The sequence below is a fragment of the Tasmannia lanceolata genome, unplaced genomic scaffold, assembly GCF_043159265.1.
Source record: "Tasmannia lanceolata isolate RefF3 unplaced genomic scaffold, GAP_Taslan_0.1 ptg000026l, whole genome shotgun sequence".
Lineage (NCBI taxonomy): Eukaryota > Viridiplantae > Streptophyta > Magnoliopsida > Canellales > Winteraceae > Tasmannia > Tasmannia lanceolata.
Window position 1 is genome coordinate 7,685,855 of NW_027518703.1, and position 13,696 is coordinate 7,699,550.

Below are 13,696 nucleotides of genomic sequence, written 5' to 3' on the forward strand. Positions count from 1 at the left end.
ATAGAGGTTGCATAAGATGTAGTTTCTAGTTAGATCGGAGGGCTAGGATCAGCCTATGGAAATGATATTTTGGGACGCAACCTATTTACGTTTATGGCCCATCAAATGGACGGTTTGGATTATCCTATGGTGTGGTATGGGCGGGGCCTACGTTGTTCAAAGATGGGCCCACCATTCCACCAACGGTTTCTGTTGGGCCCACCAATTAATCCTGTTGTGTGTGTGTGGAGAGAGAGACCGGTCAAATGGTGGGAAAGTGACATATACGTTAAATCCTAACGTTTAACGTTAGCCAGCCGTCAAGGGGGGAAAATAGCCTACAAGAGGGGGCGGGGGGAATATCAGCGCCCTTTTTTTTGTTTTGGGTTGTAGGTTTTCTACCTTCAGTTGGGTAGGGTTTGTTCTTTGGTGTCTTTGTGTTACATGTTTGGCCTTTCATTTTCTTTGTATTTGATTTATATTGTTTTGTTATTATTTGCTATAGGTGGGTTTTGATTTAGCTTGTTTGGATGCCAAAAGAACTTGGGGTTTCTTCAATTAAAGGAACCATGAAGAGCAATGATCCAAAGGTAGATTTTTTTTCTTCTCTTCAATGCAAGTGGTTGTTGTTTGAGAGAGTTTATATTTGACGTCTATTTGTATTATTGTGAGAAATTTTAGAATATCTTTAATTGGTTCAGTTTGATATTCTACTTGTGTTCATGGAAAATGTGATATTGTTTTTTTTTTCTAATTCCGTTCGTTTTAGGATTGGAAGGCTTGAATCTTCGGTACATTTGAGATTGGTTGCATTCCCTTTTGTGGGTTTTTTTTAAGTTGGAAATTTGGTCATTTTTTGTTTGTTTGTTTTGATAGTTGGAATCCAGTATTTAGCCTTTTTGAGAGTAGTCACATTCCCTTATGTTTGATTTTGATTTATCTGTTTTGTTGGGTTTTTTTTGTTGTTGTTGTTGATGTGGTACAGAATGTTTGATTTTTTTGTTGTTGATTTTGAGAATTTTCTTAAGGATCCATTAGCTGACCCCAAACTAGTTTGAGTAGAGTTGAGTTGAGTTGTGTTGATGTGGTACAGAATGTTTTAAAATTCCAGCTTTTGGTAATTCCTCTTATATATGGGTTAGGAATCGAGCCTTTGCTCAAAACCTTCCATTAATTTTCTTGGTAAGCTGGGGTTTGTCTGGACTCTTACTAGTTTAATAATGTGAAATAAGCCATTATAGTATAAAATATTCTTATTCTACTCGATTCTCCCCACTATTTTGTTCAAGAAGAGAATTACAAGGCAAGATATCATGGTTCCTGACTCTGAAGTGGGAATTCAGGATTAGAGGTGAGTTTCTCTGTAATTTGCCTTCGACTAAGTATGATGGATCTTCTGACGAACAATCCCAAACAGTATTATTATTATTTTTTTGCTCACTATCATGGGCACTGGCAGTAATTAGTGATCTCAAAGTTACTTTGGATGTCCATGGACTTTCTACTTCATTTATGAGGACAGCTGCCAGAGATGAGTTTCACCATTTTTGTCATTACTCTCAAAATACTATAAATTTTTATGTTCCGTTTATTTCTTTAGAAACTAGACTTTAAAACGTTCGATTGAGTATAAATTTCATTGAATTTCGAGTTTAATTGGGTGAGTTATGGTCGTTCAATCAGACTAGGCTCGCAATTAGCATGCTGAAAACAGACGACTTCCACTATTTCTGTCTTAACTCTCAAAATACTAGGAATTTTTAGGTGCCGTTTCTTTCGTTAGAAATTAGACTTCGAAACTTTTGATTCGGGAGCCCTATTGGCGGGGGGGGGGGGGGGGAGATGGGGATTGGCACCCATCTGTGACTGTCGTGCCATCTTGTTGATCTACATGTATTTTTTGTTTTTGCTCACTGCCATGGGCATCGGCAGTAATGAGTAATCTCAAAGTTAATTTGGATGTCCATGGACTTTCTACTTCATTTATGAGGACAGCTGTGAGATAACAAAGTCAAACAATTTTAGAAGGAAAGCCGGTCGTTGTGGGAACTTCGAGGAGAGTGCTGTGTCTAGTAAAAAATGCTTTTGGTGAGGACTTCTGAGTGTATATTTGATCGTGTTTTTTGGATTGCTGGGAAAGTTTGGTTCCTTATAATTCAGAAATTCCCTTTTCCCGGTGAGCTGTTATAAAAGAAAGACTAGCACCTTGCCCATGCGATGCATTTGTTAAAAATACTGTGGGACCACAATTGTGGTTAAAGAATTTGTTTTTCAAAGCCATTAAAAAAACCTACTTCCAAAGGAAGTATGCACATACATGTGTATATATTGTTAATAACTTTTTATTATATTTAGTTTAATATAGAATTTTTTTTCAACAGAGTACTACATGTTAAAGATATTGATGTAGTTACAGAGGTGATCATACCATTCAGCTTTCCTGCCGACACCTAAAATCAATCATATAAAATTCCTTTGAAAGTAAAAAGCCCATCAGAGCCTGTCAAGTGTCTTAGTTCATATAGATAACAAATGGAAAATTTAAGTAGAGATGAATGGTCTTAATGAGGCTTGGCCAACTACCATTGTAACCACCGCTATCCAAGAGAATAATTGTGTACCCAAGATAAAATAACTGTGAGAAAAAACCAAAAGTCAGTATACTCAACTCACAGTGCACCATTCCTTTGAAAGCTGACACAATTGAATGCCTCGATATTAATTATTTCATCGTATCTTGTTGTTGCTGTATATTGGGCATGTTAATGTAGAATATCACTGGGTCCATTGTAAATGGGCCTTTGTTAAGCGAAGATTTCATATGATCTGGGAATAGTTAATGTTCGATCATTGGCACGTAAATATGGGGCAAAAAAACTATCTCTTTTAACCATCTATTTCCAGGCTGCTTGAAATTGTGTGATTAGATCGTAAGCACCACCTACACTTCTTTTTAATGCAATACACACCAAAAAAAGAACAAAAAAAAGAAAAAGATGATATTGTTACTAGTAACAAGAAAGGTTGGTCCTCTCTAACATTGTAATTTCTTGTGTTTATCTTCTACCAATCCAATCGCTTCTCCAAATCAGCAACTAAGCTTCCTTTTTTTGAAGAAAATTTTATTGAAAAACCAGAAAGAATAAACCATGGAGCAACCATAACCCAGTTCTCCTCCTCCGTTTGTGCATACGGGCTGGAGCATACCCACACCTCCAAGAGTCCGTGCCTTTGGATGGATGGCGTGCCAGGATAAGATCCGAACTTTTAACCGTTTGAGAAGCCGCCAGGTGCTAATTGTGGATCATTGTGTTCTATGTGTGGAGAATGGGGAGATGGTCAACCATATGTTCCTTCATTGTAGATTCTCTGAAGATATTTTGGGTCTCATCCTCAAGAGATTTGGGGTGTCTTAATTCTTTCTTGTTAGGCTCTTTGATCTTCTTGACACCTGGTTTCATGCATCGTGGCCTGGGTAATTTGGAAGGAGAGAAATGCTTGCATTTCAAAAGATCAGTTAAAGGATCAGCCTTCATGTTTTCGCCGATTATTGCCCTTGCGACCGGGATTTTGTTGAGCTTTATGTTTGTCTTCCCCTCTGATCCCGAGGCGATGCTAGAAGGAGTTTTGCGGAAATAAGGAAAGAGGGATCCATCAGTTCCTCATTGGAGTGCGCCGAATCTAAGGAGGGTTAAGCTTAGCTTTGATGGATTAAGCTTTTGCAATCCTGGAGCTATAGTTTTAAAACTCCTCCGCGTTATCGTGGACTCCCCCGAGTCGACTCCCTTTTACCTTGGTCGCGTTCCTTGTTTTGCCGCCACATTCCGCGTTTTACCATACGGAGTCAATAAAAACTCCTTAGACTCTCCCGAATTATAACTGCGTCAACCGAGTACTCGACCATGTCACATCCGCATTTTTAAACACTGCCTGACACATTTGGCATAGGGGACATCCTTAGAGATGAGAATGACACTACGAGACAGGCTTTTTCTGCTTCGATACTTAAATGATGTGGTGGTTAGAGCGGTTCTTCAAGGTTTAATATTAGTTCATAGAGGTGACTTGCAGACTGATTGTGGAAGGAGACTTCCTAAATGTAATTAGGTGGATGGAAAGGAAAATCATGTTCCCTTGGAGGTTTATAGACTTTGTGGAGGAAATCAAGGACCGAAAGGAGGGGCATCAGGTCATTTTTCGGTATGTTAAGAGATCGGCCAATAGTGAGGTGAATCGCTTAGCCCTGTTTCAGGGTGGACCATGAGAGCTTGGAGATCTTCGACTTTCTCTCACTTGACCGGATGTTCTCTTTTTCTATTATTATCTTGTTTCCTGTTTCTCTCTTTTCTCTCTTGCTTGGACCATCTCGGTCGTTCTTTCAATAAAATTTTCATCATTCAAAAAGGAGAAAAACCATGGAGCGACCATCAACACTACGTTTAATAAAGTTTGAGGAGGGGGGTCTCCATCGTGCTTTAATTTTCTTCTTCGCGCCTCGTACAACTAAACTTTTTGACCACTTCCGCAAATGGTTTATGTAGAGTACTCTTGCTTCATTTCGAAAAATACTGATTTTTTTGAATGGCCTAGAAAATACCCAATTGGCCAATACTATTTTAAACTTCATTGTTATCACTCATGATTTTCCCTTGTCGTTGAGTCTTCGCTCGTTCCTTTTTAGCTGTACCCCACTGATTTCAAACCATTTAAAATTTTAAATACTTTAGACCATATCTTTGAGTCTTCCTTGTTTTCCTTGAGTGAATCAAAAGGTGACCTACTGACTCATCCTCCACTTTACACATGGTGCATCAGTTCGCTAGTTGTAGCTTTCTTCTCTTTAATCTGTCACATAACTTGATCCTTCTTCTGACCTCCGCCGATGTGAATGGTTGAACCTTGGTTGGAACCGGGTCGTACCGCATTCCGTTCCACGAGAATGCTGGCTCGATCTTTGGGAATAGCGATTTGAAGAAGGTTTTGACCATGAATTTTCCTCCTGGATTTGGTGCCCATAGTCTTGCCTATGCAGTCTTGTGACACGCAACTCTTTTTCCCTTCTACAACCTTCACCCAAAGGTGAGCTTCCTCTGATAGCCAATGACCGGTAAGGCCTCATATTTCCCTTCTATAACCTTCACCCAAAGTTGAGCTTCCTCCTTTCCAAACCTCCAAAGCCATTTTCCTAGGAGTGCAATGTTCATTTCCTTAATTCTTCGAATACCAAGGCCACCACTTTTTATTGGCATGCAGACTTTTTCCCACTTTATCTTTATTAGTTGCAGCTATGTATTTCTCTTGCTTTTCTTCTTTCTTTGCTTGTATTTGACGATCTCGGTTCTTTCGGCTTTAATGAAATTCTGACCGTTTAAAAAAAAAATACAAAAAACGATTTGCTAAATCCTTTGTATTGGTTTGGGATTGTATGAAATCGTGGCTGCTTCTGAAACTTGAGATAGAACCGATAATGTACCATGCATAAATTGTTAGAATGCATTTGCCAAGCGATATTTTTCTCATGAAAAATTATTTAAAATAAAAAACAAACCAGTAATACTTTTTGGGACTGTGTTCTGTGTAGATGTTATCTCATATGCTTCTTATATTTAACTTCCAATTTCTGGTAACACGGCTGCATTGATGGAACTTACCATGATATGACATGGCAATTGAGATCATGCCTGTGCATGCTCTTATTTCTACCCATTTGTTTTTCCAGACCCTCTTTCCTCTGGATTACTGTCATCTATTTGATTTCTTGAAAATGATTATTATGATTAAAACAGTAATACCATGAATGCCCTTAGAAACTCCGCAACATGGTTCTTTTTTTTTTTTTTGTGATGCTCATTTATCATGTCTTTGAATATTTTATCGTTCCTTCATGCAGATGCCGCGGATGGAGGACATTCTGAATCTTCCAGTACAGGATCCTCCCTGTACTGAAATTTCTGCAGCTCATATAAACTGGGTAAAGGTAGATGGAGGACGCCAAGGCGGTGATGACATTGCTCTAATTCCCTTCTGTAGAGTGGATGATTTTGTAAAAGGTGAATCAACTAATGCAGAGTGCCCTGCAAGTTTCCGCATCGAGTCAAGAAGAAAACGGTCTGAAGGAAGCATTAGCAAGCCAAGGGTTGACGGCTATCTTGAATATACACTGTATGTATGCCTTCAAGTAACTAATTATTGTGCATATTTCCTATTTTGAACTTGTCTAAATATTTAGTTCATCCATTCTGTAGATATTGGTGTTCTTATGGTCCTGAAGATTATAGGGACAGTGAATCTGGGGTTGGCGATGGTCCAAACATTAAACCAACATCAGGCAAGGGTAGTAGGCCCGGAAGGCGGCACATGATGAGAGGGTGTCTCTGTCATTTCACCGTGAAGCGCTTGTACACTCGGCCATTCCTTGCACTCATTATCTACAATCAGAGAAATCATGTTGATAAAACTGGGGCACCCTGTCATGGAATATTAGATAGAGATGCCGTAGGAACCCGAGCCATGTATGCTCCTCGGATTTCAGAGGAACTAAGACAAAGAATCACGTCGATGCTTTATGTTGGGATTTCTTTGGATAACATTATTCAACATCACATTGAAGAAGTGGAGAGGCATGGTGGGCCCAGCAACCGTGATGATTTTCTCACTCGAAATGATGTCCGAAACATCGAAAGGGTTGTTCGACATTCAACATATGAGTTACATTCAAATGATTCATATAGCATAAAGATGTGGGTGCAACGCCACCAAAAACATGTTATTTTCTTCCAAGATGCCTCACCTACGGAATCATTTATTTTAGGAATACAAACGGAGTGGCAGTTGCAGCAGATGTTCCATTATGGGCAAAACAGTTCCATAGCTTCTCATTCAACTTTTGGCTTGAATAAGTTCAGGGTATTTGAATTTATTTCTCTCATGTATTATTTCATTAATAATGATTCACTGTCAGCTGATATTTGGTGCTGCATTTTCTGTTGACAGTATCCTTTGTGTACTTTATTAGTTTTTGACTCATGCCAAAATGCGATACCTATTGCATGGGTCATTTCATCTAGCTCAAATAGCCAAGATATCCAAAGATGGATGGGGGCCCTTGTTGATAGAGTCCGAACAAAGGACCCTAGATGGAGACCGCATGCCTTTTTAATAGACGACCCATCTCTTGATGCATCTGTTATCAGGTTCTTCTCCAACATCATCCCTTTTTTTGGTAGTATTGATTCAAAATACATATTATGCTGAAATGTAGCTCAACGTGCAGAGAAACTTTCCATTGTCGGGTCCTATTATGCCTTTGGCATGTGCGCAGAGCTTGGATAAGGAACCTGTTAAAGAAGTCCTGCAATTTTGATGTGCAAAGAGAAATGTTTAAGCACCTTGGCCAGATTATATACTGCACAAGGAACAGCCCAAATGTCATCGATACTGTAGAAGAGTTTATGCAAATTTTTGTTGATCAGCGGGCATTCGTGGATTACTTCAATAACAGCTGGCTGCCACGGTTAGGTAGTCTATCATGGTTGACCTCTTGATCTTTAGATCAAGGATTTAAATGTTGGTTTCGGTGTCGGTTTCGGGCACAGCTGAAACCGAAAATTTCGTCCGAAATCATGTAAAATTCGGAAAAACAATTTCGAGATTTTACAAGATTTGGTGGCAATTTTGGCGAAATTTCGTATTTCTTTATGTACTTTCGGTGGCGGTCCCGGCCGAAATTTCAAACCATGCTTTGGATGTGCTGTTTCCCATATTATGTTGTTTAGTTCTTTTCTTGTCTTGCAGAGGCATGGGTCAGTGGAGTGAGGACTCTCCCTATGGCAAACCTAGAGTTGTATGCTGCGATTGAGTCCTATCATTTGAGACTGAAAACCAAACTATTCAGTGACCTTCATGCTAGTTCTTGGGTGAGGGTTGACTGGCTAGTCCACACTTTGACTGCTGAATTCCACTCCTTGTATTGGTTTGACCAATATGCTGAAGAAAGTGGTTTCTTTAGAAATCTGAGGGAAGAGTCCCAACCAAATTCCTGGCGCCTGGCCTTGCACATAGCAGAATCTGATGTGATATTGGATGAGGAAGACCTCCTCTTTGTAAAGGTTGTTTCTCAATCTGACAGGACCTTGGCATATACTATCTGGAATCCCGGGTCAGAATTTTCACTTTGTGATTGCCAGTGGTCAAGGATGGGCAATCTTTGTAAGCATGTAATTAAGGTGGGCATCTTATGTAGGAATCGTCAAGTTGCAAGACCATCATTAGCAGCCCAAACTTATCGACAGTCATTACTTAGCCTTCTCCAAAACCCTCCAGATGATCCTGTTGTTCTAGAACATGCTATTTTACATGTTAACCGCTTGCAACAGGACCTTAAGGGTTTGGAGGACTTATCCAATAATGGGTTGCTGCAGCCTCTGCTACCCTTTGAAACAAGTGCCCATGTTGCCGATAATATTATGTCCCAACCAAACGTAGCCGTTGATAGGGCTCCGAAGATGAAGAGGCCCAGAAATATGAGCCCTGGAACAAATGAGCAAGTGCCCATGGGGCTGACCAGCACTCAGATGAGAGAGGTTCTTAATTTACATAAAGAGCCTCAGGGACCTAATCAGAGGAACACCGTCAATGACCAAACTCTTGTTGGTAATTATTGTATGGAGAATGATACTGACTGATAAAGTACCTTTGGTGAGTGCATCAGTTACTATTCACATCTCTTTCTTTTTCCTTTTTAAACATTCTCTTAACCAGAGACTGTTTTCTGTTACTGTGGATGGTGTGCCTTGGTCATTGAATCTTTCACTTTGTCAGGGTATGGCTGGAGTTGAAATGCGTGAGTGATTATCACAGAAAAGTGAGTTCTTTACATTTTCTGAAGAACAAGTGTTGTTGAGCTTCATTACTTGCACTTGGAGGGTTTCCGATGCGGCTCTGGAGAAGTAGTCTCTTGTTTGTCGGTGATGATAATGGGCATTTTAACTGATTGTGAAGATTTTGTGTTTCAGCTGAATTTTTACTATGATTCATGCTGAAAGTTATTTTATAAATCACAATCCAAGAAACTGGTTTGAATGAAGGCCAGAACTAGCAGTATTAAGTGGAAAAGCTTGGTTTTGCTGGCATGGAATCTATTCTGGTGGTTGTCTGAGGTACATTTCCTGGAATTTTAGGTTTTTGATTTTTTTTTTGTCAGCAGTGTGCAAATCAGTTCTAATATCTAATGATAACTATTAACTTTTATGTTCTAATGCAGCAGTTGCACGGAGGTAGACACTGCAAAGTGACTTGAACAGGTCTAATTTCTGTCCAAAACCACACTTTAACATGCTCTGCCCTTTTTTTTGGAAAACAAGGTTTTGGGCCTTTTGAATAGTGCTTTTGTAGTAAAAAAACACTAGTCATGGCTCATTGGTGGATGGACTTGGGGCGGAGTGGAGTTAAGATAGGTTTGAAGCTGGCCTGATATGGGGAATGTGGATCATTTGGAGAGGTGGTGGAAGAAATAGGTATGATAGATCGTAAGAAAGGCTCCTTGCCGATCGTCATGGCTGAAGTGGCTTTGGATCTCTTAGGACGGACGTTGGTTTGAGGCATTTTCTATATCCCTTCTTGCCCCTGAAAAATTAAGGTCACCTCGCATCCTTGAACCGATAACCATCATTTGGCTAGCCCAACCTCCTCTATCGGGGAGGAATTGATCCAGTAATGACACCAAAGAATTGGGCAAGCTAACTTGATTCCCCGTGACTTCAGGAAAAAAGGACCAATTCAATTCTTGGATCCTGAATCTATTTGCAAATATTGAATTTCTTGGCTTGGCTCAAGAGATCACATAATAATGGTAAGTAGTTTTCTTTCTTGTTTAACATTACCTTTACTAGTACTTCTGAATTATCTTCTCTTTCTTTTGGTTTTTAGTTTTAACCAAAGATGGTAGATTAAGCCATACATGACTTTGACTGCAGGGAATTCTGAGGGAGATCTACATCCTAATCTTACACGTCTATGGATTTTGCATATAATAAATACCAAACTGTGGAATTTCCCCATTTTTTGCCAACTGAAATTTCACAGATTGCAAGCGGCTCGCATGAATCGGACCTTCCCAGTAGCCGGTGAGCTTTGATAATTATGTTTTTTTAATGGCGCATTGATAATTATGTTTTATTTCAAGAGATGAATGAATTTCTGCAAGTTCTTAACCCTATAACTGGTAATGCAGTTTGCAGTGTTGTTGCAAAACTGAATTCTATTGTGTAAGGAATAAAATGAAAACAAGAAATGGATATTTTGATGTTAATCATTTAGCCGAGTATTGAATAGTAGTTTGAAGTGGGAGAAGTAAGATGGGATTTGAATTTCTGCATGTGGAAGTGATATCCGCACTCCCTTGTTTTGATAACTGCATTTAAATTAGGGAAATGAATTCAGCACAACCATCTTTTAATAATTGACAGACCCAGCTTGTCTTTTCTTTTTTAATTGGCTTGTGAGAGCTTTTTGGGAGCTGTAATAACCTTTTGACAGCTTTTTAAATAATAAAAGACAAGATGAATTAGTAAAAATATCAAAACATGGTTGTGCTGATATCATTTCCCTTCATCTATTAAACACTTTTTTCTTGGGTTGTTTGTTCACATCTTGGGACCTATAATTAAACAAAGGATCGCGGACATTTCTGTTGAGTTCTATGCACCGGAAATGCGATTTTCTGTCTTTTGCTATATAAACCCACTCAAAATGTGATCTATTCCCCCCATGGTTTTAAATTTCTACCGAAATCCGAAATTTTGGATTTCAGTGGAGACCGACATCAAAACCACCAAAACCCGAAACGGTCATTTATTTGGGCCGAAATTTTGGTTTTTCCAAAATTAGTGACACGGAAAGACATTTTTAGGAGTATCTGGGTCCCATCCAATTAACTGGGACAGCCCCTCTAGTAGTCTAGTGTGTTTCTGAATTTTGACTACTCATTTATTCTGCAGGGGACTGTCCCAAGTTAAAAAGAAGAAGAAGGGGAGAGTACATCATTTCCCCAAAAATAATTGTGTCTATGACACACAGTGTCCCACTCCTCCCTGCATCCATACTCAGTTCCCTCCCCTCTAACTAGCCAGCTAAGGCAATTTAAAGACTCTTCTGTCTAATCTATTTATTTTTATTTATGCAATGAATGACAATAGTGAAGACTCCAAAATTATCATTCAATTCAAGTTGTTTGGATAGAAAAGGAGAAATAAAAGAGCATCTTTTCTTGAGACTGTTTCTTTCAACCTAATATGGGCGTAAAATAAAATTTACCTCTGCCTCCATTTTAAATGGAAAAGTGGGTTTAACAAATTTTACATTAAATTGGCATAGAATGGGCTCTTGTTCCCCCCCCCCCCCCCCCAAAACATTCAATGGGTTTAAAACAGGTAAAACAAATTATAAGCTCATTTTTAAGTGCAAAAATGAGCATAAAATTTGTTTTATGCCCAATTTATGTCGAAAGAAACAGAGACTAGGCGTAAAATTTGAAACATATGCTACTGCTGAAACATGGAAGAATTGAAATCTTAGATCAAAACACTATGTATGGATGGTATGAACTGCCTAAACAAGAATTCTTGAACGGCGAACAACCAGAGTCTATTACTCACTGCATCAAACAATTTCCATTAATGAAAGATGTAAGTTCATTGGAAAATAAAAAAGACGCATGTCCGATGAAATGGTTCTTGCTATCTGCTCCAATAACGAATCGAAAAAGCGGAAACTGAGGGTGCCAAAATCATGATCAGAGGAAAATTCTGAGGGTTTCGTGTGATGGTAATGAGGTGTGTATCATACTATCATGCACTTGTATTTTTTATTTTTTATTTTTTTAAATCTTTTTTGGGCTCTACATATTACACTAATCAAAGGAATTAAGTCAACATGTATATTAAAATCTTAGAAACTTTTGTAGAATTAGTCATATTCTAACATTAACTAATCACTAATACAATACATGGAATGGAAATCATCTAAAGAGGGCAAGGAGAAAACGACAGAGAGGTGTGACCTAACTAAAAAGAGCCATAAATAAATAACCTACTTTCAATCACATTAGGGCCCACCTTCTCTTCTGTTTTTTTACCTGAAAATGACCCAGATTTGTCCCACACCATTTCAACTACTCCTTTCTATTTAAGCCGAAATCTAACTAACATATCATACATCATTCCCTAATTTTTTTTTTTCCAGCAAAATCCGTTCCTACCAAATCCCAAAAAAATAAAAAAGTGCAGAAGAAACAGTCCTCTATCACACATCATCCCTACTAGCTAATTGGTGCAAACTCAATCAATCTGGACCGTCCGATTAACAGGATCCCTCTTGGATGAGATTTAGCTAAAAAATTCTTACAACCCTAACAATCTGATAAGTAGTAGCCTGTTATGGTAAAACAAAAACGGATTCACCGAAAAAAATAAAATAAAATAGGATTGATATTTGCACTTCCTTGTTTCAATAATGGCGTTCTGGCCCCTTTTTATTTATGGGTAAGCTGGGGTTAGGCGGACTAAACCGCTTCTCTGATTGGCTCTTGAAAGCATCCTCTGTTAGTAATATTTTTAAAAAACGAAGTAAGAATGTGTGAAGTAAAGAATGAAGGGCCATTATTTAAACAAGGAAGTGTGGATATCATTTCTCAATCTTAGACTTATAAATTTTGAGTTAATGTCTGAGGGTGACAATTAGCCAATTAGGCCCTGTTTGGATTAGAATGATTTTGGTTAATTTAGAGGGACATCATCCTAAAGTGAAGGTCCCTCTACATAAAAATTGAATAGTGTTGCTCCAAGTTTAGATCGAATGCTTAGATGAGTGTAGTGGAGATGCGAATGTTTAGATGGATGTGCGGCCACACAAGGTTAGATTGAATTAAAAATGGAGACATCCGTAAAAAGGTGGGAGGGGAACCAATTGAGGAGAAGATGAGAGAGCACCGCTTAAGATGGTTTGGGCATATCCAACGTAGGCTTTTGGATGCTCCAATGAGAAGAAGTGACTTGTGCCAAGTTGATGGAGTAAAAAGAGGTAGGGGCATACCGAAAACAACTTCGGTAGGAACAGTAAGGAAAGACTCGAGGGCTAGGAATATAACAAAGAACATGACCTTGGATAAGATAGAATAGAAGAAATTGATTCATGTAGACAAACCCAATTGGTGTCAGGATTAGACTTAGTCAATTTGAGCCGGGTAGATCCTTTCACCTTCTTCATGAAAATTTTATAGTGCATATGCATGTGAAAATTGGGAATTTTTAGAGTATTCTTGTATTGTCTTTGGTGAGACATTTAGAATTCTAGCGGATCTATAAGTTTTAGGCTGGTTCTAGAATGTTGAATGCTTGCCAGGTGGCACGATCCAAACCATTGCTACGAGAGGAAGTAGCCTATAAATAGGTGAGACCTATCCTCTTGTAAATACCCGTCTTAACTTACGACTTGTAAAGCATTCCACACTGTAGTCCTAGTCTTCTTATTTCACTATTGTACTTCTTTTTGTGGGTCCAAGAGTCCTACTCAGGTACAAGGCTACATCACGTGGGTTAGGCTGACTCGGGGCTATTGAGGGAACATTACACGATGTGTTGCACAGGTGCCACTGTGAAATTTTAACCCTTTTAGGAGATACCCTTGAATTGGATGTCTTTGATGGACTTGGTGTAGCAAA

The 13,696-nt window shown here is 38.8% G+C and overlaps 1 protein-coding gene across 4 annotated transcripts; it reads left to right on the forward strand.

The window, feature by feature from the left end:
• The first annotated feature begins 317 nt into the window (after positions 1–317).
• Positions 318–10,291, forward strand: LOC143858708 (uncharacterized). Of its 4 annotated transcripts, XM_077369428.1 has the most exons (11): positions 318–391; positions 485–569; positions 5,870–6,141; positions 6,225–6,885; positions 6,973–7,172; positions 7,253–7,497; positions 7,774–8,676; positions 8,800–9,137; positions 9,242–9,616; positions 9,742–9,829; positions 9,954–10,291. In XM_077369428.1, the coding sequence occupies exons 2-7, from the start codon at positions 510–512 to the stop codon at positions 8,661–8,663; spliced, it is 2,328 nt and encodes a 775-aa protein (XP_077225543.1). In that variant the 5' UTR covers positions 318–391; positions 485–509; the 3' UTR covers positions 8,664–8,676; positions 8,800–9,137; positions 9,242–9,616; positions 9,742–9,829; positions 9,954–10,291. The 4 variants fall into 4 exon arrangements, with proteins under 4 accessions (XP_077225543.1, XP_077225539.1, XP_077225542.1 ...); XM_077369424.1 differs by having other exon boundaries at positions 9,242–9,829; XM_077369427.1 differs by having other exon boundaries at positions 9,245–9,829.
• Positions 10,292–13,696: the final 3,405 nt, after the last annotated feature.